Here is a 26,007-nt window from a genome sequence, read left to right on the forward strand (position 1 = left end):
ATGTAGACATACATAGATTATATGTGTGTATTTATGTATCACAACTGAAAATCAAAAAGGCCCAGTTCCCATCATTGACCGCAAGATTTTTCCCAAAGAAGGCACTAGGGATGACTCTAGACTCATACCCCATTATTTAGTGTCTATGTTTTTAACACTCACATCATACTATTTAAAAATGAGAAAATCATGTCAACCTTAGCTTCTACTTTCTCCAGTCTTGTGAACTTGGGCCATAAACCGGAAGAGAACCACGTTTGGGATAAATTAATATCTTTTGTGCTTGCCTTGGGAGTTGAACAAAGAAAGGAGGAGTCCAAGCCCTCATCCTAGAAATGTCTACTATGTCTCCCAACAAGTCATTTACACAACCTGAACTCTTATGGGAAAAGTGCTACAAAACTACTTACATAAATATAGGAGAGTTGAATGTATTAGTGGTACAAAATTAATTTTTATAAAGATAAATGTGTATAATTCATGGTATAGTGGCTAGTATTTTCACAATATTGGGAGACAATTATTCACACAATAGAAAAATACACGGAGTTTGAAAAAACTTCAATATTAATTTACTTGTTAATATACTTCCTTCATTTTAACATTCTTCCTTACAGAACACGGTTAGGTAGGTATATTATCTTAGGTTTAATCTGAGTTTAGTAAAATGACTTTAAAAATTTTCCATATACTTTGTGAAGAAGTTTTAGTTAGTCTTTAAAATCATCTTGGTTCTCTGCTTGAAGAGAATATACCTATGAAACAACTGAAATCAGATTTGGAAGAGAGTAGGATTTTTATTCTATACAGGTAGCAGTGTGGCACAGTGAAAGTGTGTTGAAGTGTAAAAACCCGAGTTTGAATCTTGACTCTCCAACTTACAATCTGTGTGATCATGGCCAAACAACTTTTCTAGATTTTGGTTTCCTCTTCTACAAAATGAGGTTATGCATGTATGTGTGTGTGACGGGGTTGGGGATTGACTGCATACAAGAAACAAAGTCCTTTCAAACTCCAAATCTATGATCTTATGAAAGCAATTACCTTGTATAGTCCCTAAGGGATAGTATTTAATTAAGATTCCAATGTATTATCTTGCCCAAAACATATGTTTGTGCCTGTGTGTGTATACATATTATAGTTTTTGAATTAATACAAGATAGGATTAAAGACAATATGTAAGAGAATGGGCTTTTGGTGCCATTACAATAATGATTAGATAGGGATGGGAACTGGACCTGTGACTTCCTTGGAAGAGGTAGCTCCTGGATGAGGAAACTCTTTCTACCAATGCAGGTCAATAGCTTCTTTGAAACTTCAAATCTTGGAGGTGTCTGAGAGGGGTACTGAGAAATTAGATTGCTTACCCAGAGCTATACAGCCAGATTTTGTCAGAGTCTGGATTTGAATCCAGGGCTAACTGCTTTAAAGATCAGTTCTCTATTCACTATGATATACTTTTTCTCATGAAGATTATTATAATTTCCCCTTAGAATGTGCAATGTAAGATTAAAATTAATATCCAATAACTCCAAGTATTATATTTTTTGAGATTTATTAATAATCACTTGAAGTAGAAGAAATAAAAGGACAAAAGTAAAAGCCTGAGTAAAACCTGCTTTCCCAGCTACAATCAGGGGAAAGGAGAGTGAGAGGGCAGAGCTACACAAAATTTATATCCTCCCTACATTAGCATATAACATAAGAAGGAACATGGGAAACTGGAGAGTTCCTGGGTAGCAAGTTCTAATTATACAAGGTGAAGAAGGCGGTGTTTAATTTCGCATATATTCTTCCTTCCACAAAATTTATAGAACATTAAGGAGATGTTTCAGGGTATCTGTTTGCCTCTTCTTAGTAACAATTGTTTTAGAGCAAGGAGAAAATAATCTGCATTAATTATACCTTCAGTGTACCTTATTGGTAGATGGTGACAGAATTAGCAATTTGTCAAATGTGTATTAGATGCAATTCATTCTTTGACAAATAGGCAAACTAAGTCATAGGGTAGTTAAACAATGAAGTGCAAATGAGAATATGCAATGAGTATTCTTTACTATTGGTTCCTGAACCATGGATCACAACATGTTGACTACATTTGGTGAAAGTTACTTGGGGATATCCATCTTAAAGCCTCCTATGTCTTCATTCCTTGTTGCCATTTTTAGTAAAGGTGATGAGGATGGGCAGGAAAAGGATATGTATGTGATGAGATTGAGATGAGAGATATACACAGAGATAAGAGATGAGAGACAGGAAGAAATGATATAGAAATAGTAGAGATAGATGTAGAGAAAAAAAAAGACATCCTATGATGTATTTGTGTGCATTCATGATTAGATTTCTGTAAGCTATCTGACTAAATTAATGGATTGAAGATAGTAAAGAGGGAAGGAGGAAGTAAGATGCCCAGTTTAGAGCATTCAGGAAAATTTACAGGTTAATACAACTGAAGAACATTGAGAAAATCTTGTTTCTAACAAAACGAAATGACAGATTTAAGCACAACTGAGCCAGTCATCTCAGTCTTTTTCACAAAAAGATCTGACTTTGAAAGGTTAGTTTTTTGGCACATAGTAAGTGCATAATAAATGCTTTTTAGTCAATTAATTTATAATCCCTAGAAGGAATGTATCATAATCAGTCAACTAACATTTATTCAGCACCTTCTATATGCCTAGGAACTAAAGTCTGGAGATACAAAGAAAGGACTGTTTTCGATAGTCTCTGCTCTCCTGGAGGTTACAGTCTACTGGGGGAGAAAGCATGCAAACAACTATATGCAGACAAGATCTAGAAAGGATAAATTGGGAGGAAATCTTAGAGGGAAGGGACCAAAATTGAAGAGGCTGAGAAAAGGTTTCTTGAAGAAGTAAGATGACTATAAGGAAGCCAAAGGGCATAGATCCCAGGTGTGGGGATCAGTCTATTTGGATTTAACATTCAAATGAATATTTATTAAGCATCTACTGCATGCTAGCAATTGTGTTATGCATTGGGGTATTAAGACGAATATGAAACTATCATTATTCTCAAGGAGAACAGATTTTGCTGGTGAAATTATTTGGTGGAGCCATGACCTAAGCCTAGAAGAGTCCCTCTGCATTCTACTCATTTTTGTCAGTGGGTATTCTTCCCAGTTTCCAACTATTATGATCTCTAATAAAATCCTCTCTCTTGCTCTCTTAACATATGACTGCTTTAATAGTTCAATACGGAGGGTATTAATTTTCTAATAAAGATGAAATTAACATAAAGTCATAGTTATATAATTATGGTCTGCTTATTAAACTGAATAGCCTCCCCAGCAAAATGTCTTACTAGTTCAACAAAAATATGTGAAATAGTTGAAAAATTGCCCCGATCAGAGAATACAAAATTAGAGATGCAAGCAGCTTCAGTAGGCACAACATACATAGTTCATACACACATATAGGCATATATATACACATATATAACAAAGTTAACTAAGTACTTTACTAGATTATTTCATTTGAGCCTTACTACAAAACTGCAAAGTAGACACAATAGATTTTGTTTTTCTTCATTTTATAGAATGGAAAACTGAAACTCAAAGACATTAACTAATTTGCTCATGGTGTTAGAATTAGTGTCAGAGAGAGTATATGAACTCAGATCTGCAAGTTCTGCATGTTATTTGTTACTTGGTCCTCTCTTAAAAAATGAATGTCAATCAGTTGACTGGTAGTGAGCTCCTGGTCACTGAATGTCTTTAAGCAAATGCTAAATAGCCATCTTTGGTGGTTGCCAAAGAAGGAGTTTAAGTTTTAGATAGAAGTTGGACTAAATGACATTGGTTGCATCTAGATAACCCTAGGTAATTAGATAACAACTAGATAACTAGCTTCAAGTACCAAATGTCAGATAGCTGGCTACCATATATAAATATTTAGTTAATTTTCCAGACTTTTTTAAACCTTCATGAATATCTGGTATCATATAAACATTTGGAAAATGGATATATTTTTTTCTATACACTTGGATATTTGGTATTGAAGTGGTATGGGGTTTTTAATCTGTCTTCCCTCTCCACTCCCATCTTCGGTTTTTGAAAGTAAGTTTTAGGTGAACTTATTCAATTGAGTTTCATTTGCAAGACAATGTCACACAAAGCTCTGATGGTAAAGCAACATATTTCAATCCTAAGATCAGTTGTTCTTCTGGTATGGAAGAATTATGTAGTGGAAGATCCTAATTTTAGAATCAGAAGATATGGGTTCAAATCTCAACTCAATGACTGAATACCTACATGAACTTTGGGTAAATCAATTCCCCTATCTGAGCTTAATTTTCCTCATTTACAAAATAAAGATGTTGGACTAGTAGATTAGAGGTGTCAAACTAACTGTGGTCACAAAACTCCTAAGTGGAGCTGGAACCACACTAAAATGTATTTGGGAAATATTTAACAAAATACATAAAAATAAAATAAAGTGGGGCAACTAGGAGACTCAGTGGATAGAGAACTAGTCCTGGATATAGGAGGTCCTGGGTTTAAATCTGGCCTCAGATACTTCCTAGCTGTATGACCCTGGGCAAGTCACTTGACTCTAGTTGCTTAACCTTTACTTCTCTTCTGCCTTGCAACTGTACTTAGCTTCAATTCTAAGACAAAAAGTAAGAACTTTTAAAATATACAATAGAACATTGATAGTGTTAATATTCAGTTTCTTTTGTCTATCTGCAGTCCCCAGAAATCTTTTTCTACTTGAGCTTGAACCCTTAGGATTAGATGATTTCTGAGGTGTTTTTGATCCCTAACTCCCAAGAAAGTAGAACTGCCATATAAACTTTTGGGGCAAGCAATGATTTTTTTTCCTTCCAATAATATAGGCCTATAATAAACCTGAATCTACAAAATCAGAATAGACCCAACTAACAATTTACACATATAATTTATGGGAGAAGGTGAAATAGATTATGTTGTTTACAAGTTTCCTGTTCTTTTTTGAATAATTGGAACTTGGTAAGCCAGAGTTATAAAAAAAATGAGTCACATCCAATTCTATTATATTAAAGAAGACAAGAGAGGTAATGTAACTTAGTTGATAGACAAATGGCCTTAGAATTTGGTTCAGATCATATGAAATAGTAGTGGTATGACAGTCAGGAAATCATTTAATCTCTTAATGTCCCATAAAATCATCTAAGACTATTAGTTACCAATTGATTCCTACATCAGTGGGAGTTCTTAGACAGATGAAATCAAAGGTCCAAATTTCCTTGCCCTAACAACCATACCAAAAAAAAAAAAGCAGACACTCTTCTTGTGTAAGATATGTAATAATAATAATTGTTCTAGCAGAAGCCACCAGACCTGATGAGATTACTGCCTCTTGAAATCACGTTACGCCTTTTTTTAATGGTCTAGTGGTTTTAAAAATTACATTTGGTTGGGTAAGAAATGAAAGATTAGCCAAACCGACATTCCTGACTTATAAAATTGCTTTGTTCTCCAATGGCAAGGATGGGGTCTAAAATAGCTTTCTGCTACTAATTTCTTCATGCCTTTTGTTTAGCACTTTCTAGAAGATCAAATTATACTACCATAAAAGCCTAGGGGGATAGTTATTATCTAAGATGAAATATCAAATAAAAAGCTTATTTTTTACTTATTCCTTTTCATAGTATGTCATATTGGTTAGAGTGCTCTTGATTATTGCTATTTATGAGCTTATACAATGAAACAACGTGATCATTTTTTAATAGAGCACATTTTGTTATAACACTGTCTGTGTCCATACAATGCCAATAAATGTGAATGAAAAGTTAAAAATTCAGGCAATCACTTGGACATTAGTATAACGCCAAACATCTGGATGTTTCCAAATACCCAGATGTTTGTCATCAGGTTGATAGGGTATTCCAGTGATTGACTGAATGTCCCACTTTTTGTCCGCATGTTTTGGTATTCTGGAGACATGGCCTCAGTTATCACAGAAAAACAGCTGTGGTGCTCTTATTATTTTTAATTAATGGAAAAGAATGATTTGTTTAAGGATCCTATATACTAGGAACACTTGTTCCTTTTTCCAAAATGTAAACATTCACTCCGTTTTCTAAGGTGGTATTTGAACTTCATTCAGAGAGTTAGAGACTGGCTAACCAGTCCTGACTTTTCTCTAAGCAAGCAATGTGATATCTCTCTCTAAAGTGTAAATGTTACAAACATGCCAGGTGGCCAGGCTGGCTGATGTCCCTCCATGCTGTACCTTTGATTCTAGATGAAGTATATGTTCCCGTAATGATTGTGAAGAAATAGGAAGCTTTTCATAAAGCATAAAAGGGAAGACTGATTCTTCATCTTTCATTGAATCATTGGGGTGACCAAGGGAAACTTAATGAGTCTCCTTCTCCCCTCCCCTTCCACCCATCAATATACTCCACTTTTTTGCCATGAATGATACAGGTTAGAGTTTTAACCAATACAACATGTTCTCTATCAGTTTGGAGAGAAGACATTTATGAAGGTTGGTTAGTGAGAATGAGGATGAATACCAAGTGGATGAAGTCAGAATCAATAATTTGGTATTTCCCTGACACCTTATCTCATCTCTGTGGGTTCTACCTCTAGAAGGCAGTTGACCAATTCACCATGCCTTTTTCTCCTAGGTAATTCTCATTCACACCCCTTGGTCAGTCCCCCACAGAGGATCCATTTCTCATTCTTGGACTCTCCACCTGTTGTCTTTCATTCTCACTCTATCACTGACCTACCTCTTTCCCCTTTTAAACCTCATTAATCTTGAAAATTTATCAGTAATTAGGTGTTTCTGTAACTACTTTAATAAAGCCATTTGGAGCTTCGGTTGTTGTTTGGTTGCTTCAGTTGTATCTGACTTCATGACCTTAATTGGGATTTTCTTGGCAAAGATACTGGAGTGGTTTGCCATTTCCTTCTCCATCTCCTTTTATAGATGAGGAAACTAAGACAAATATGGGTAAGTGACTTGGCCATGGTCAAATAGCTAATAAGTGACTGAGGCTGGATTTGAACTCAGATTTTCTTGACTGCAGGTCCAGTGCTTTATCTAATGTATCACCTTGCTGGTTGTTTACTATATCTTATTTGGAGAATGCAAATGGATAGTACAATGCTGTGCATACATTAGGTATTTAATAAATGCTTGTTGAATGAAGGAAATGAAGCAAAATATAAAAAGTGGGATGGGTCAGACAGACCTGAGAACAAGGAATCTATATCTGAAACAGAACTCTGTGTTATTCTTTTCCTGCTTTTTTCTCTGTATCCACCCACTTGTGGGGAGTGCAAATAAGGGCCAAAATGATAGAAAGGAGACTGGGAGAAAGTGAAGAAATGGTCTTGGGTTATAAGATCTAGATTTAGAGACGAAGTCCCTATTTTAGAAGTTATCTAATCCAGTGCAACAACATCGACAAATGAGAAAATTCAGTTCTAAATTCAATGAATTCTCAAAGTATATGTGTATATGGTATGCATATGTGTGAGATTGTGGACCTTCAAGTATTCAGATATATTCCTACCTAGATCAGTAACTTAATGGATTTTGATTTGTCAGTGTCGTTTCCATTCTCATCCTAAACATATATATTTATTCATCTGTTTATGATGAAAGGCTCTTAGCAAAATGAAGACCACTGAAGAAAAGAGTCCCGCGAAAACAAAATTTACCATTTGGTCAAGTTCAACAAGTACCATGTTGGGGTTCTGGGGGATTCTAATGAGGACAGAAATCACCAGTTAAATAAATAGCCCGTAAGGTTGAGCAGCGTCCACCCATACACAATTGTTTCATTTTCTCAACATATATTAATGGTAGATGGATTTTAGCTATAGTTCATCTATAGTGACACATTTTACATGTATGTATTTTCATGGTTATATATAATGTTATACACCCACAAACACGTGCACATGTTTTTTTTTTCAACAAAGATTAATGATTGATGGCCTTTAGCCATGGCTCATTTATATCTACACTTTTACACATATATAAATATGCACATATATAAATGTAAATTTTTAAAGAAGGATTTCTTTAGAAAATAATCTCATCCAGACATTTATCTATCCCCTTCAACATAGGCTAATGGTTTATAGCCTTTAGCTATGTTAACATTTTTTATATCTGCACATTTATATATATATATATAAACCTACATGCACACATATCAATGTATTTTTTTTCTCAAGGAGGAAAATTTTGGCCCATATTAATGAGAATGTTAACTCCATTAAATATGACATTTTCAAATATGACATCTTTAATACTATTAGTTCAGCTAATATGAATCTCCTAATTTGATCTAAAGCTATAGAGTATTCTTGCATTTAAAAAAGATATTTAGGAGGCAGTTGGGTGGCTCAGTGGATTGGGAACCAGACCTAGAGATGGGAGGTCCTGGGTTCAAATCTTACCTCAGATACTTCCTAGATGTGTGACCCTGGACAAGTCACTTAACCCCATTGCCTAGTCCTTATCACTATTCCGCTCTGGAACCAATTTAGTATTGATTCTAAGACAGAAGGTAAGGGTTAAAAAAAAAAGACGTCTATAAGAACTTTGGGGATTGATCCTTAAAGGAGTGGCTCACCTTTCTTTAAGCACAGACTTTCATTGGTAGATTCTCCTTTCTCATTGACAGCTATTTTCATCCAGCTATCGAGGTATTTCCTGTCCTTCTTGACCACTACCCTGTTGCCTTGCTTCTTGAGGAAGAAGGAGGAATTTGTCACCTCCAGGAACCCTTCTTTATCATGGCAAGTCCATGTGGGTGCCTGAGAGCAGTTGAGGAAGATGGCAGCTGGAGAACGGTAAGCTAAGGAGGAGATGCCCAGGCACTGGGAAGATTTAACATGGAGAAGTTTTTCATCCTCTGTCCACATCCACTGTTGATTTTGACTGGTCACATTGCACAAGGCCACAGATACTCTCTTACTTTCAGAAAGGCATTGCTGTTTCCGAACGTGGATAATCTGAAAACCCTCTGAAAGATGGAAAATTTCATAAAAATATAATAAAGGGTTGATCTACTTAAAATAAATTATAAACCCCTCAAAAGAAAATATGAAAAAAGAGAAAAGTTCCTTTTGCTTTATTTCAGTATATATACTCAGAATTAATTGAAATGGCTTAAAATCATGAGAATATTGTAAAAAGTCTCAGGAGTACCCTTTTATTTTACTTTCATCCAGTTTACCATCAAGAAAGAAAAGAATATATATATATATACTTTTTTTTCTAACACAATAATGAAATGAAACATGAAGGAAAAACAAATCATTCTAGAAACTGGATTGACTCTTAAGCTAGATTCAGGAGATAGAAATTCAGGAAAATTCATGTTCCTTTTTCACTAAATACATCTACTTTCTCCATCTTATCCCTTTTTCCCATTCCAGAGAAACACCCTTTTCCTCAATTTATATAGTCCCACATTGAAAATTATTTTGAATATAAATTGAGTCAGGAAAGTGATAGAAAAACACCCATCGTCAAATATGCCCTCCCTAATTAATTAATACATTATTGACTAGTCCAGGCATAGTTTTGATTATAGCATGTAAAATTTTATTCCTTAATTTCTCAATTACATTTCTGTTTCTCTCAATTTTTACCATCTTTATACTATTTTCCCTAAAATAATAATTCATGTGAATTAGAAAAAAATCATTATTTTTCAAACTATCCAATTATTTTTAAAACAGGGTAGTTAAGATCAGACACATACATAGATTCACAGCCAACAACAATTTTCAGTGTTCTCTTCCTCGCCTCCCACCACCCCTCCCCCATTTGGGCCAAATCTCCAGCCTTCCCAAATAAGTATAATTACCATATTCCCTTTCATTTTATTTTAGAAGGTTCTTTTACAAAGTTTCTCATAGTTAAGTATAGCCAGGTCTTAAGCAAAGTCCTCTGATCGCTGGACATACTACAGACTGTTAATAAATATGAATAATATCTCCTCAAGGTACTTTAGCACACTGGTATGTTATTACCATGCCTTTCTGGGAGAAATGGAAGGTTTATGTGGAAGTCAAGCAGCAGGTTTATTTTCTTTTGTAAAGAAATCTAGACAGCACCGGTATATTTGGCCTTTTCCAATCCCTTCCCTCAGCGTCCCTGGATAGAATGAAGAGAACAGGCTGCATTTCCGTCCCATTTCAGACATTTTTAAAAGCCCAGGGCATTGTCAGCTGGATGGCGGAGAAATGCCTCTGAGGGGAATCTCACTTACCTGAATTCCCAAAGATCACGTAGGTAAAAATCAGCATGTAAAATATAGGCTCCATTTTCGACTTAACAACTCTTCATGCTTCACTTGGGGGGGGAGAAAAATCCTCCCAGATAAGAGAAGCAAAGGCTAGGAAGGAAATGTGCCTTCATGGTGGGGGGGAAAAGTCAGTGACGAGCACTTCCTTCTATTCAATTGTTTGGGGGAGTTTTATACCAGATTGTCCTTTCGTCTGTTTCCTTAGAATGAAGTGAACTCTGACTATCCCCTTTTTTATGCAGACAAAAAAAATTTCCAGACAGAAAGAGTAGACAAACCACTGAGTCTGCACCCAAAGTCGTTTTGACAGATGGAGTCTCCTTTGCCTAAAGAGCTAATGAAGGAAAGGACTATAATCTCTCCAAATTAGATGAATGTTCGTCTACCATTACATCTCTGCAGGTGATGTGAATTTTGCTGAATAAACACAAACCATGTAATTTATGAGGATCTATGACAAGTGATAGAAAACTATAAACATGGAGGGTTTGGGTAATGATAACCTAGCAACTTATCAGGGGAAAAGAAGAGTCCTATGGCAATGATCCTTATTTTCAGTTCATTATCCCTTCTGAAAAATGACACAAGAGGCGACCGAAAACTCTAACAGACAGAATTAGAAACAGTCAAATTGAAGTGAAATGGGTCTCATAGGATGACATTTGCCTATCCAAATGCTTCTAAAAATTAAACAGTTTGTTTATTGGGGTTGAGGATGAAGGAAGGTAAATGATTCACTCAATATTTAGTATCAAGTGAGTTTATTGGCAGTATGAAGCAAAATCAACATCATTACTGCATTGAAATCTTATATAATTGAACAGTCACAGAGTGTTGCAGAACATAATTACAGCTGTTCCAAATATCTCTTCAGGATGAGATCCCCATAGAAACAGAAGGACTGACCCCAGCAGCCTTCCTCAGGAGAGCAGTTTGCAGTATTCCCAAGTTTGTCCATTGCTATTTGGAAAAGAGAGAAAGGCTGTAGGTAGACAGCATTTTAAAAAATTCCCTCTTAGTAAAAGGTGGATGTGTATTTAAAACCTTTGGAATTTCCGAGTCTATAAAGTTTTCTTTAAAAGTAAAAGGACTCACAATTTACAAACACACTGGATTGAACTTTGGAGCAGAAGCAGTCTTCTAAGACAATAATATAGAATAATTAATTAATACACTCACACACGCATACACACACCAAATGACAAACATTGTGCTCTGTAATAGATTGATAGAGGCTACTATAAATACATACCAATACATAAGATTATCAAGAACACATTTTCATATAAAAGAGTTACTGCTTTTGATGTGTTGGTTTTTTTTTTCAAAAACAAGCACTTCTCTATGAAAAATTCATTGTCTTTCACTTGCAACGTTAGCAGCAAGATTCTGGTGGCCGAAGAATGAGCTCACCACATCATCATTATCATCATCATCATCATAATAGCACTTAAGACAGGTACAGTTTAACAGCTGACAGTCCATTCACAAGACACATTTTTGCAAACTTTAAAGCAACTATACACTCAATAATCATTTCTTCAGAGGTTATTTCAATAGCCAACTGACTTCAGCAGGTTTACATATATATTCTGTATGGCAGAGTCACCACAGAAAAATGCCCTTGATGATGTATGTGAAATCTATTACCCCATCAACATCGTACCTTCTTCAAAGTCATTTTTGGGCAGCTTACAAATACATTCATATACAGGCAAGGTCTGGTAATTACTTAATTTTTCAGGTCTTCCAGAATCCACATCACAGACTGGCTTTTGAGCTTTCCATTGTTGTTGTTTTCCCACCCCAGAAATCTCCTGGATGAAGCCACTGGTAGGCAACAAATTGCATTCCTTTGAGACACTGTTACTCAATTGAATCTTCGACATTTCACTGGACAGTTTCTGCAGATAGCCTACTTTCATAGAGACTCAGTGCATGATGAACAAATTCATATTGTTCGCTTGTCTGAACCATCCCACCCCTGCAAAGAAAGAAAAAATAAAATTATCATTTGATCTAAAAACCCAAAGTAATGGCTGATTCTTCTATAGGGATAACAGCCAACATATAACCATTCTTTCAAAGAGATTGCGTCTAGATCCAGGAGAACATTATACACAGTCACTGAAATACTGTGGAACTATCAAATGTGATAGACTGCTACTAATAGCAACACAAGGACTTAGGAAAAAGAATGCTCTTCACCCCTGGAGAGAAAAAAAACTGTTGGAGTAGAAATGCAGAAGAAAAAATATGATTTACCACTTGTTTATTGGGGTATATTATTTGGCGAGTTGGTTTTATAAGATTATTCACTTTCAAAAAGGAATATGGATGTAAGTTTTGTGTGATAACATGTACAACTTGGATTGAATTGCTTGTCAACTCTGGGCGGGGGGAGGGAAAATAGGAGGAACAATATGAATCATATAAGTTTGGAAAACTTACATGAAAATTTATTGAGATAAAGTAAAGAAAAATATCTTAAAAATAGAGATTACTTCTTAGAACCAACATTCTTCTTGTTTTTATTCATGTTTTGTTATAAGATACAACTGAGAAATCAGCAAAGGACCAATTCTTTTGTTGATTTTGTTTTTTATCATTTATCTGGTCATTTGGTAGGCTAATAATTATTGATAATGATTCACATCACTGAACAAACCAATTATTTTGGTCTTGAATTATATTGACCAACAATGATCTGATTGGCTACATTACTTGTCCCCACAGAAGAAAAGGGCATGCTGAAGAATAAATAACTTATTCGATCATATTATAAAGAAAAAAAACTTGAAATATGATAGACATCTATAGATAGCAATGAGTGTTTCCTTGAATGTTTTAGAGCAGGGGTACACAAACTATGGCCTGCTGCCTACTTTTTCATGTTTCTTGAAGGCTGTAATTGCTGACTCTTGATTTGGAGAAAAGGGAATTTGCTAACTTCTTTTTTTTATCATTATAATTACTGTTATTCCTCCATTGGGAAATGACTTTTAATTGTCACTTAACAAAATTCTTGTCCATTTAGTAGGTGCTTAATAAATTCCTATTGATTCATTGATGGAGCCCCAATTCTGGAAAACCCTATCAATCTGGAAAAGCTTTGAGTATAGATTAGTGAGAGATTCTGTGCCCTTTATCTGAAGGACCAGCTTAACTAAGTGTGGAGAGGCTCTTCAAGAAAACTGACCATCAGGCAATAAGATTTTAGGCCTAGACAACTCATGATAATTTTTATTAAAGCACAGAACATGAATTTTAGAAAGTATGTTGATAACTATATTTTGACATAATTGGTATCCTTTGTAATTCTATGAATTTTATTTTGTGCTTTTAAAACGTTTTAAAAAGGGGTCCTTGGCAATTTTGAGAGACCTATGAGAAAGAACACTATCTACATTCAGAAGAACTGTGGGAGTAGAAACACAGAAGAAAAACAACTGCTTGATCACATGGGTCCATGGGGATATGATTGGGGATGTAGACTCTAAACAATCACCCTAGTGCAAATATCAATAATATGGAAGTAGGTCTTGATCAATGACACATGTAAAACCCAGGGGAATTGCATGTCAGCTATTGGAGGAGGGTGGGAGGAGTGGAGGGAAAGAACATGAATCATGTAACCATGGAAAAATATTCTAAATTAATTAATTAAATGAAAATTTCCAAAAAAATAAAAATGGGTTCTTGAGTTTTACCAAGCCTGCTAAAGAGTTCCATAACATAAAATAGATTACCCCCTTCTATGGAAAGTTTGTGATTTGCATTAGTGGGGAAAATACATGTAGATAAATCCATAGGTATCTTATGGAACCATTACCATTATTGCAAACAAATAAACTGTCTTTGCTTATGATAGTTCTATAGGTATATACTTCTAAAAATGCCTGAGCAGTTTAAAATAGAAGAATGCTTTAATTTTAGATATTCCACATTTTGTTTCTTTGTAATTATATATTATACACTTAGTAAAGGTACCTAACACTATCCAATTAATGTGAATGTTGAGAAAATGAGAATTGGATTGTGGACTTGATTTAAAACATAGATTAACTTTTGGCAAGGAATGAAATGCCCCTAACAAAAAACCAAACACACACACACACACACACGCACACACACACTCATTCACCCCTGGAATCCTTTCATTCTAGTCAAAAGGCCCATTATTTTTATAATTGTATACTAATTCATGGCTCTTCCTGTTCCACTAATTATATCTACGTCCAGTTTTCCACAATCTTCTCATTCCCTAGCCACCAAAATAAGGCACCATACTTTACCCCAGGAACTCCCATTCTGGAGTCCTAATGTTTTGATTGGTGGCTGCTTCACGTCAGCCACCACATCTAGGTTTTGTCCCAGCCTTGTTTCATTTCACTCCCTGGCCATCTTTCTGATAGCTGCTTTGCTGAGAGCATACTGATCATTCTTTATCTCTGTGACCCCCCTTTTTTTTTCTGCAGCCACCATCAAATCAGCTATTACTGCTTCTCTAGAGGATGTGTTAATTTAACTCCCAATGGTTCCACATACAAAGTGTGTCCAAAGACAGAGAAATGTTAATACTGCAGATTAAACTTGTGTTTAAGTGTTTCCTAGGTACTTTTTTTGGGGGGGCAGGGCTGATTGTTAAACATTTATCAACGCATGTTTGTTTGTACTTATTACCTTCTTCTTTAGAATCGGGCTCTTTAAAGCAAGAGCTGTCTTCTTTGTTTTTGTATTTATAACTTGACACATAGTAAGGGCTTATTAATAAATGCTTTTCTATGGATAAATTCATTTATTCATTCAGGAAGAATCACTATATTAGTGTTAGGTATAAATCACTGAACATAGAAACAGTGTGTATATTGTTGTATAATAGTGGTTCTCAAACTTTTTGGTCTCAGAATCCCTTGACACTCTTAAAATTTAAAATTCACCAAGTCTTTTTATATAGGTTATATCTATTAATATTTTATGTACTAAATAAAATTACATTATTATTGAGAAAATAATATTGACCTTGTGGATCACCTGAACTTGGGGGGGGGTTCCTAGGGATTCTTGGACCACACTTGGAGAATAGCTGTTAGGGTTAGCTTACAGCAAGGCTAGAGCTTATAGCTCACCTGCGTAGAAGGAAGAATTGGATAAGGAGTTTGGTGAACAGATAATGAAACTGGAGCAGCAGCATTATATTACAGTAATGGAACTTCAGTTTTCTGGACTGCTGAAGCCTACTCCTTTTGCCTCTCTCATTAGTAAGTACAAAGCAGCTCTCAAATTTGTGTCTTGCTTTTCTTATACTGGTGGAGGTATGTTTCTAACAATGCGTGGGAGAGAAGAAGGGCTGCTGCATTCAGTTCTGGGCACATCTTAGGATAGCTGGAACATGTACAGAAGAGGACGGAGAAAGGACATGCCATATTAAGATGTCCTGAAGGAACTTGGGATGTTTACTCTGGAGAGGTGAAGTCTTAGATGGGGTCATGAGAGATATTTTTAAGCATATGAAAGTCTCTCATATAAAAGAATAAAAATTAAAATAGTTTTGACTATTATTTACAAAATGTTACAACTATTATCCCCATTTTATCCTCACAATTACTCTGGGTGGTAGGTGTTATTCTAATTCTTTATTTTACATATGAGGAAACTAAGGCAAGACATGTTAAATGACCTGTCTGGGGTCACACTGTGCCTCAGATTTTTCTGATTCTGATTTCTGATTCTATCCTTGTGCGATTAAGTTGACTTTAAATAATCGTAGCTAGCTTTTATATAGAGCTTTAAGGTGGCAGAGTGTTTTACATATGTTATATATTCACATACATGAACACACACATATTTTTGGTTTGGACTCAGAAGACTGAACTAAGACTGATAGGTAAAAATGACAGTTATTGGATTTGTATTCCTAGTGCTTGGCACATAGGAGGCACTTAAACATTGTTGGGTTTTGTGTATTGATTGACTTTCCAATAAAATTTCCTACCAATGAGAGACATTTAAAAATGGAATGGGATTCCTGAGGAGGTAATGAGTTCATCTGCAGTAGGGGTGGGGGTGCTTCATGTAGAAACTTGATGACCATTTTCCAGACATACTGAGGGAAGGAATTCTTGTTGAAGTGAAGATTATGTTTCATGGGCTCTGGGGTCTCTTTATGCTCTTTGATTCTATGAGTTCGTGAGATTCTCCTCATCTTGAAATAACTGCAATATAGGTGTTGAACATGTATAGATCCTATAAAACCTCTGTAATCATAGAGTTTCAAAACTAACATTGAAGTTATTTTCCAGCCAGTACTTTTTTAAAGCAGATATGAGATAGCTATTCATTCTAATCATAATTATACGGTCATTTTGAATATTCAATCTTATTCCATATGTCATTGGGACAAAATGATTCCTGATTAAAACTACTAGCCATCAGTGGTATTCTATCTATGCTCGCCATTAAAATATACAGTTCAAATCAAATCAACTCTTGGCAACTTGATAAATTTCAATAGATCTGTAACTTCATTGATGGAAATACTTCTTCCTATACTATGGATCACAATCTATCCTGTGTGGAATAAGGGAGAGGATTTTCCCAGTCAACTCCCATTGTGCTTATGACCTTCCTCCAGGCTTATTGACATGGTATGGATACCAATGGAGCACTTCTTCTTGAAGCATAGTGGACCATCTGGTGTAAGAATCCAAATGTTTCTACTGCTATGAAAAAGGGTTTGCTACAGGAATTTTTTATTGATGTTGATTATTCTTTATCTGTTTACTTTTCTCATTCCAACTTAATCACTAAATGCCTTCAACAGAATGTCTTAGTTGGGTCTTTCATCAAGCTTCAACCTGCTTCCTCCTTCCTCTACTATTGCATCTTTATATTTTATGAACAGATACTTTCTACAATTTCCACTATTCCTCCTTTTTAAGGTATAAAACCATGAAATTATATTTTAAACCAGTGTTGTACTGGCTATCACTCATTTTATCAGGTCTAATATTTGTTGGTTCCTGGAGTTTATGGGTCTCATTGTGATCACTGACTTAGATCAGTTAAAATTCCTTAGGAAATGCTAACAGTCTGTTCTTTTATCCATTTCCTATTTTTTTCCAGAATTCTTAGTTTGTTTAATTAAGTCAGGCAGAACCATACACACACAAATAATATTGTTTAGTTTGATAAAAAGGAATTGGGATTGATCAAGGAAATTTGGGCAATGAACTTAAGGTCAGGTCTAGAAGATGACCAAAAGAATTTTTGGCCAGTTGGAGATAACTGGCATTAGTGTTTTTGTGGTAGTTAGAAGATAGTCAGAAAAAGCTTTTCCTCAGTATTCAACTTTTGAACAAGCTATTTTCTTATAGTCAAGGAAAACTTGGCTCAAGAATAGAAACGTTGGGGGAGCTACAGACAGAACTTTAATACAGATGCTGACTTCCGTTGCAACCTAGAATCAGTGTGGCATTTCTATTTCACTTTTAACCCAACTAGTTCTCTAGAGCTTTTAAAAGTTCTTTAGAATATTCTTCTGCCTCAGTAAGAGATAGTTTTTCTTCAATGAAAACATATTAGTCCTGCATTCCACTGTTACTTATGTAGTTCCTCTTTGGAGCTTTCCTTCAACTCACATTTGTAGATCAGTGAGACAAGGTAGATAGCTTGTGCAGTGGATAGAGTGTCAGGTCTGGAATCAGGAGGACCTAAATTCAAATCTGGCCTTAGATAATAGCCATAAGATTCTGGGCAAATCACTTACCCTGATTTGCCTGAGTTTTCTCATCTCTCAAATTTGTGGGAGAAGGAAATAGTAAACCACTCTAGCATCTTTGCTAAGAAAACCACAAAAGGGATGATGAAGAGTTGGACATGACTGAAATGACTGAACAACAATAATAGTGGATTAATGGCAACAAAAGCATCCTGCCTGACTCTAGGCTATACCTGGTAGCTCCCAAAGTGAACATCTATATTTAAACACTTGTCACTGAACTTGGTTTTATTGTCTCCACCAGATCCTTCTTTTCTGAACACTATAGCACTGGATGCTTCTTGGTGATAAGCTCTACCATAATTTATATCCTTGACTAAGGTCCTACTCTTTCAAAAAGAGCATGAACCCTTACCCTAGGACTAGCAGAAACTTCCTTAGTTCTACTCTCTCAGAGTCTTAACTCTGCAGCTCAAATCTTTGTAGGTAGAGGCAGCTATGTGGCTCAGTGGATTGAGAACCAGGCCTAGATATGGGAAGTCCTGGGTTCAAATCTGACCTCATACACTTCCTAGCTATGTGACCCTGGCAAAGTTAGTTAACCCCCGTTGCCAAGCTCTTACTACTCTGCTGCCTTGGAACCAATACACAAATTCTAAGATGGAACGCAAGGGTTTTCTTTCTCTCTTTCTCTCTTTCTCTCTTTCTCTTTTTCTCTCTTTCTTTCTTTCTTTCTTTCTTTCTTTCTTTCTTTCTTTCTTTCTTTCTTTCTTTCTTTCTTTCTTTCTTTCTTTCTTTCTTTCTTTCTTTCTTTCTTTCTTTCTTTCTTTCTTTCTTTCTTTCTTTCTTTCTTTCTTTCTTTCTTTCTTGTCTAAACCAGGTAATGGATGTTTGTCAAATAATCACCAAGTAGCTATAGGATTTAGGATTTCCCAAATTTTGGTTGTCTTTCCTATAAGATAGATGGGCAAACAGATGATAGAAAGATAGATAGCAAAGCTTTCATTAAGCACCAGGCAATGTGCTAAGTACTAGGAATGCAAAGCAATGCAAATACAAACAAATAAAAAGATCTTTGCCTTCAAGGAGAGTAATTTTTAATGGAGTAAGACAAAAAGGAGCTGAAAAAGCAGGGTGACATAAATGCACCTTGATAGAGCAATATGGCTGGCAAGGAGAAGACCAGTGAGTGAGTCCATGCAAATGAATGGGTAGAAAAATGGTACAGAGAACATCTAGGTCTAGGGGAAATTCATATTCTCTGTGAATTCCCCATCCCTAAACCTGACCTTTTCATAAATGTGGCCATGCAAAAGCTCTAAACTAAATGAGCTTCTCACAGCTTTACAAGATGTGAAGATCTAAAAAAGACAAATTCTTAAAGGGATTTTGATTCACACATTTACATTTGTCTATGTAGGAAAAACGGAAATAGAGTGGGATATGTTTTGGGTTAAATAACGTAATGGGATACTCCAAGGAATTAGACCATATATGTTCTGTTCCCTGTGGTACCTGTGGCATCTTGGGAATCCTTGAGCTTATCCCTGGTGGTTAAGTACAGAAGTACAGACAAGTACAGAAGTACAGACAAGAACTACAAGTATTATGAAATTCTCAGTTAGTGACTCTTCTGATGACCTCTAGAAGTGAGGACCATTATAATTCCATACAAGCTGTTTCATAAGTGGTAGAATTTATATCTCCTAGGAGAATCAAACAGTAATATTAGCTCCAAACATCTGATCTTTATCTTTATTTTACACATAAACACAAAACTACAAAGACCAAAGGAAAATACCTTGCAACAAATAAAAACAACTCTGTTGGAGAATGCTTGTCTTATATCACTAGGGTTTAAAATAAACTGAATAAATCCTGCCTCTCCTTTATATTATTTTTAAGAGTGTCAGTGTATTTGGCAGACTTTGGAGTATATTTACTGCAAGCAGATGCTCAAAATCTCTAAGCTAAATGAATGATATGGGGGACAGGAAGAGGCGAGTGTAACTAGAAGGGGGTGGGGTGAGGAGGAAGGGAGGGAAGGAAGAGTTATTGATTAAATGTGACCAAAGCCATTTGAAAACTGCATGCTAGTGGAAATTTGTGTGGCCCTGAAGACCTTAAAATGATTTGGAAAGTTGCATTACTTCCTACTTATTATGAAACTAAACATAACAGAATCTTAGTATAATTTAGAATAACCTTCTGTCCCAATGGCAGGATAGGGATATCCTTCTATAATCCTAAGGCTTCAAGTTCCTTTTGAATACTTCCAGGGACTCTAGGTACTTTTCTATATTTCTGTTCCTGTTTGTGGCTACACTTCTTGAGGAAGTCATCTATAATGGGTGACTTCTATCCTTTTGCTCTTTTATTAACTCTCTGTAGCCTGGTTTCCAACATCATTTTTTTTTGTTCAGTCATTTCCAGTCATATCTAACTCTTTGTGACCACATTTTTTGGTGGGGCAAAGATACTGGAATGGTTTGCTACTTCCTTCTCCAGTCCATTTGAGAGATAAGGAAAGTGAGGCAAACAGGGTTAAGTGAATTGTCCAGAGTCACAATGCTAGTAAATGTCAGACTGGATTTGAACTCAGGCCTTCCTCACTAGTCTTTTTTCTCAACATACATCCTTCTCAATCTTCTTGAAGGCTATAGCAATTTTCTCCTTGATACTCTTGTCTCAAAAGGTTTTCATGAGAACGAATGTTCTCTCTTATGGTCCTGCCTATCTGATTGCTCTTTCTCAGGCATTTCGGCTGCATCTTCACCTTGGTCCATGGTGGCAAACCTGTGGCATGTGGGCCAAAGGGGACACTCAAAGCCCTCTCTGTGGGCAGGTGCATTGTTGTCCCAGCACAGAGTTCATCAGAGTTCATTACTTGAAAGCCAGAGGGATGTGGGGCTCAGCTATTCCTCTCCCCCTCTCCACACATGCCCAAGGACATTTCTCAGATCACTCAGCCCTCTAAAAGGTTTGCCATCACATATGTAGGCCATATCTACTAACTGTGGGTGTTTTCTGAGGCTCTAACCTTGACCCTCTTATCTTCTCTCTCTATAATCTCTCTCTGTCTCTGTCTGTCTGTCTGTCTGTCTATCTGTCTGTCTGTCTCTGTCTCACCCTTCCCTTCCATATTAGAATCAATGCTGTGTATTGGTTCCAAGGCAGAAGAGCAGTAAGGGCTAGGTAATGGAGGTTAAGTGACTTGTCTAGAGTCATACACAAAAGTGTCTGAGGCCAGATTTAAACTCAAGACTTCCCATCTCTAGTCCTGGCTCTCAATTCACAGCTACTCCCTCAAGTATTATTTATATGCAGATGATTCTTTCTTGACCTCTAGTCTTGTATCTCCCTTCTTTTAGATTTCTCATAGTGGTGATCCCATTGATATCTAAAACTCATGCCCCAAACTGAAATAATTATATTTTTCTACTACTCTTTTTAATTTTTCTAATACTGTGGAATGTACCACCATTTCCCTAATGCTGCAGTCCCACAACATAGATGTCATACTCTACTCCTCACTCATCCCCTCCTCCTCCATCTAATCAGTTGCTGGATCCTGTGGTCCTCCCTTTGTAATAGCTCTCATATGTGTCTCCTTCTCTCCTGTGACATTCCCACCAGCTTGATGCAGGCTCTCATACCTCCTGCCCAGAATACTTCTCAATTTTGTATTGGGTTCTCTGCCTTAAATCTTTTGCCACTGGAGTTCATCTTTCATTCAGATATCAAATTGATCTTCCTTATTGCAGTAGTTTTCTATATTTCAAGAATCCTGGCAACATGTTTTAATGATAGAGTTAGGAGGACCTGGTTCGGGTCTTAACCTCTAATGCACAAATCACTAGACAATTTTCTAAGAAGAAGTATAAGTAAAAGGAGTAAAACTAAAAAAATGTTGATATTTTCACAAGTGACTAGGAATTTTACAAAACAGTTTGGTACTGGCTAAGAGACAGAAAGGAGGATCAGTGGAATAGACTTGGGGTAAAGGACCTCAGCAAAACAGTCTATGATAAACCCAAAGTTCCCAGTTTTGGGGACCCAAACCCATTATTTGACAAAAGCTGCTGGGAAAATTAGAAAACAGTATGGAAGAGAATAGATTTAGATCAACATCTCACACCCTATACCAAGATAAATTCAGAATGGGTAGATGACTTAAATATAAAGAGTCAAATTATAGGTTAGTTAGGTGAACATAGAATAGCATACCTGTCAGATCTATGGGAAAGGAAAGAATTTAAGACCAAAGAAGAGATAGAAAATATTACAAAATGTAAAATTATTACATTAAATTAAAAAGTTTTGTATAAACAAAACCAATGCAACCAACATTAGAAGGGAAATCAACAAATTGGGAAAAAATCTTTATAAAAAAAACCTCTGACAAAGGTCTAATTTCTCAAACTTATAAGGAGCTAAGTCAATTGTACAAAAAAAAAAACATCAAGCCATTCCCCAACTGATAAATGGTCAAGGATATTATTAGGCAGTTTTCAGATAAAGAAATCAAAACTCTCAATAAGCACATGAAAAAGTATTCTAAAACTCTCATAATTAGAGAACTGCAAATCATAGCAAATTTGAGTTACCACCTCTCACCTAGCAGATTGGCCAATATGACAGTAAAGGAAAACAATAAATGTTGGATGTGATGTGGCAAAATTGGGACACTAATACACTGCTGGTGGAGCTATGAATTGATCTAACCATTCTGAAGGGCAATTTGGAACTGTCCCTAAAGGTATTTAAAAGACTGCCTGCCCTTTGATCCAGCAAAACCACTGCTGGATTTGTACCCCAAAGAGATAATAAAGAAAAACATGTGTATAAAAATATTTATAACTGTGCTCTTTGTAGTGGCAAAAAAATTTGGAAAATGAGGGGGTATTCATCCATTGGAGAATGACTGAATAAATTGGGGTATGGTAATGAAATACTATTGTGATGAACAGAATGATGAACTGGAAGAATTTCATGTGAACTGGAGAGACCTCCAAGAATTGATGCAGAGCAAAAGGAGCAGCACCAGAAGAACATTGTATACAGAAACTGATACATTATGGCACAATAGAATGTAATAGACTTTTCTACTAGTAGCAAGGCAATGAACAAGGACAATCCTGAGGGATTTATGAGAAGAACTCTATCCACATCCAGAGAAAGAACTTTGGGAGTAGAAATGCAGAAGGAAAACACAAGATCAACCATGTAGTTTGACAGGTATATGATTGAGGATCTTGACTTTAGATGATCATTCTATTGCAAATTGCAAATATTAATGCTATGGGAATAGGTTTTGAACAATGATACATGTATATCCCAGTGGAATTGCTTGTCAACTCTGGGGAGAGGGAAGAAAATAAATCATGTAACCATGGAAAAATATTCTAAATTAATTAATTAATTAGAATAAAAATAAAAACTCTACAATGTTAAAAATAAGTCTTTGATTTTTAAGATTTGATTTTTTGATGTGATTTTCCCCTACTCTCACAGTCCCATACTAGCTGAAGTCTTTATCAATTCTTTCTTGGATTGTTTCAGTAGTCACCTAAATGTTCTCTCTGTCTCAAGTCTCTAACCCTTCTAATTCCTCCTCCACATTGCTGTCATATTGATATTCCTAAAGCACAAGTCTGGCCATGCTATTACCTTACTCATGAAATTCCAATAATTCTCTGGGAACTCTAGGAAAACACCAACCCCTCTGTATTTGTAAGTGCTTAATAATCTGTCTCCAGCTCATTTTTAAAGCTCACTTCACATTACTTGTCTTCATACACTGTGTGCCAAGGTGGTTTATTTCCTGATTCTCCATACAACACATTTTATTTTCTATTTCCATGCCTTTTTACAGGCTCATCCCTATTCTTGGGATGTATTTCCATCCTCACCTTCATCACCTACAAGATGAAGTCTTTTACAATTTCCATGAGTTGGTGCATTCCCTTAAAATTACTGTGTATATATTTTATCCTTGAACATATATATTTTGTTTCTCTCAATAGACTGCAAGTGCTTTGAGGGAAAACTGATTTGTTTTTGTTTTGTATCCCTTATGTGTGTGTATGTGTGAGTATGTTTGTATATATCTATATTTTATATAAGGTATATTATATGCACATACATATACACACAAAACTAGATTTCCACATATATATGGATATATGGGTTGGAGAAAAGAAATATATACACAAATATATAATACTATATACTCATAAATCTGTATATACAACTACATATGTGTATATATACATATATGTGATCATTATAAGAGAAGGAAGGAGAACTACTCAAATCCTATTGATTTATGTTTTCTTAGCCAAGAAAAATGATATTCAAACTAAAAAGAGTAAATATGACTCACAAGGAAAAAGTGAGATGGTTATATGAAAACATCTTTAAATTCAATTCACTGATCCTGATGAAATACAGTGTGAGGTTGTGATTGCAAAACAAGCTTGGCTAATAATCGTTTCACAACTGAATAGAAGAGATGTCATGGGATTTAAGGTGGGCAAAGGTAGAATCGTCTTTCAGAAGGGAAAAGGTAAATGGCTAAATCTATAGTAAAGTAAGCTTGGTATTGTGAAAAGAGAATCAAACTTTCTTTGTCGATCAATCAGCAACTTTTAAATTAATAAATCAAGAACTCAAAGAACCCCTACTTAAAAATTAGCAAGAGAATTCATGAGTCACTTGCTAGAGTGGGTCACAATTTCAGAGGCCACTGCCAATCCCCTTGGGCAGTGCTAGGCAAATTAAAAGACTGAGATTGGTTATTCTAAGGTAGAGGAAGGGACAGGAAGTGATGTGGAAAAAGGGCTATTAAAAAGTCCTGAAGTCCTGAACTTCCTGTCCAAAGGACTGGGTCTTCACTTTTCATCTTGGTTTTTGGACTGCTTCTTTGGAGGTGGTTTCTTGGAACTTTGCTTCTATAAGCTGGACTGAAGGAGGAGACTCTTTCCCTGGATCCTGCATTGGCTTGCTGGGTGAATAGCTGGTCTTCTTTTCTTGGCTTCTAGAGAGATTAGTTCCAGAGAGGCCTTCCTTTCCTGGAGGAGTTTGCTTTGGTGGGACCCTTGCTGAAGACACCCCTGGGTCCTCTGGCTGAAGATTATTAAGCCCTGTTGGGGCTGAGCTGGACACTGGGAGAACATTAAGGGTGATAGACTAGACATTTCCTCTACCATCCTCTTACAATTCTCCACTTTCACTCTTTTCATCTTTTTGTAAATAAAGCTACCAAAAGTCATTTTGACTTAAGTTATAATATTTTAAAATCAGCAACCACAATATTACTTTTGAACTTTCATATTAGCATATAAATATAAATTTTTATATTCTTATAGTATCAAATCTTGGCTAATGTTGGAATGGATAATTAAAGGGAAGGTTCATAAGCTCTTATTATAGAATCTCTTTGGAAGCTTTGGAAGCACCCCAGAGGTCAATCTCTTCCTGAGTGGGAATTAATGCCATATTCATTAGAAGAAATATCTGATAAAAATGAAATTTAAAGAGTTAGGCATAGCAGAGGTATTATAATACAATGGATGAAGGGCTAGTCTTGGTGTCAGGAAGAGCTGAGTTCAAATTCTGGCTCTGACACTCACTAGATGATTGCTCATGGAGAAGTCTCTGAACTCTGTGACTCAAATAGTTTTTTGTTTTGTTTTTAAACCCTTATCTTCCATTTTGGAATCAATACCATGTATTGGTTCTAAGGAATATGAGTAGTTAGGGCTAGGCAATGGGGGTTAAGTAACTTTCCTTGGGTAACCCAGCTTGAAAGTGTCTCAGACCAGATCTGACCCTAGGACCTCCCCTGGTTTTTAATCTATTAAACCACCCAGCTGCCTCATGACTTTGGCAGTTTTTGAAGACTCTCATTTTAAGTAGAACCACAAATTCAATATACAGGAAGACATTTTGCCCCCTCCTACTGCCTCCTCTCTTTTCCTATCTAATTTTGTCTTGCACTTAAT

The 26,007-nt window shown here is 35.9% G+C and overlaps 2 protein-coding genes across 4 annotated transcripts in view; both read right to left on the minus strand.

Annotated features, from left to right (window-relative positions):
• The window catches only part of PTPRB (protein tyrosine phosphatase receptor type B), a 175,794-nt gene extending 163,635 nt beyond the window's left edge, over positions 1 to 12,159 (minus strand). The window contains exons 1-3 of one of the 2 annotated variants that reach the window (XM_056800732.1): positions 12,014 to 12,159; positions 10,246 to 11,241; positions 8,599 to 8,991 (exon numbers count right to left, since the gene is read on the minus strand). In XM_056800732.1, the coding sequence (XP_056656710.1) occupies positions 8,599 to 8,991; positions 10,246 to 10,300 (448 nt within the window). In that variant the 5' untranslated portion in view covers positions 10,301 to 11,241; positions 12,014 to 12,159. Of the gene's footprint in view, positions 1 to 8,598; positions 8,992 to 10,245; positions 11,242 to 11,947 lie in introns of both variants that reach the window. The other variant, XM_007503048.3, reaches the window with a different exon arrangement.
• The window catches only part of PTPRR (protein tyrosine phosphatase receptor type R), a 361,573-nt gene continuing 346,591 nt past the window's right edge, over positions 11,026 to 26,007 (minus strand). For both annotated transcript variants that reach the window (XM_007503044.3, XM_007503046.3), the window contains one exon: positions 11,026 to 12,265. In XM_007503044.3, the coding sequence (XP_007503106.1) occupies positions 12,172 to 12,265 (94 nt within the window). In that variant the 3' untranslated portion in view covers positions 11,026 to 12,171. The remainder of the gene's footprint in view (positions 12,266 to 26,007) is intronic.

Source organism: Monodelphis domestica, chromosome 5 (assembly GCF_027887165.1).
Source record: "Monodelphis domestica isolate mMonDom1 chromosome 5, mMonDom1.pri, whole genome shotgun sequence".
Classification (NCBI taxonomy): Eukaryota; Metazoa; Chordata; class Mammalia; order Didelphimorphia; family Didelphidae; genus Monodelphis; species Monodelphis domestica.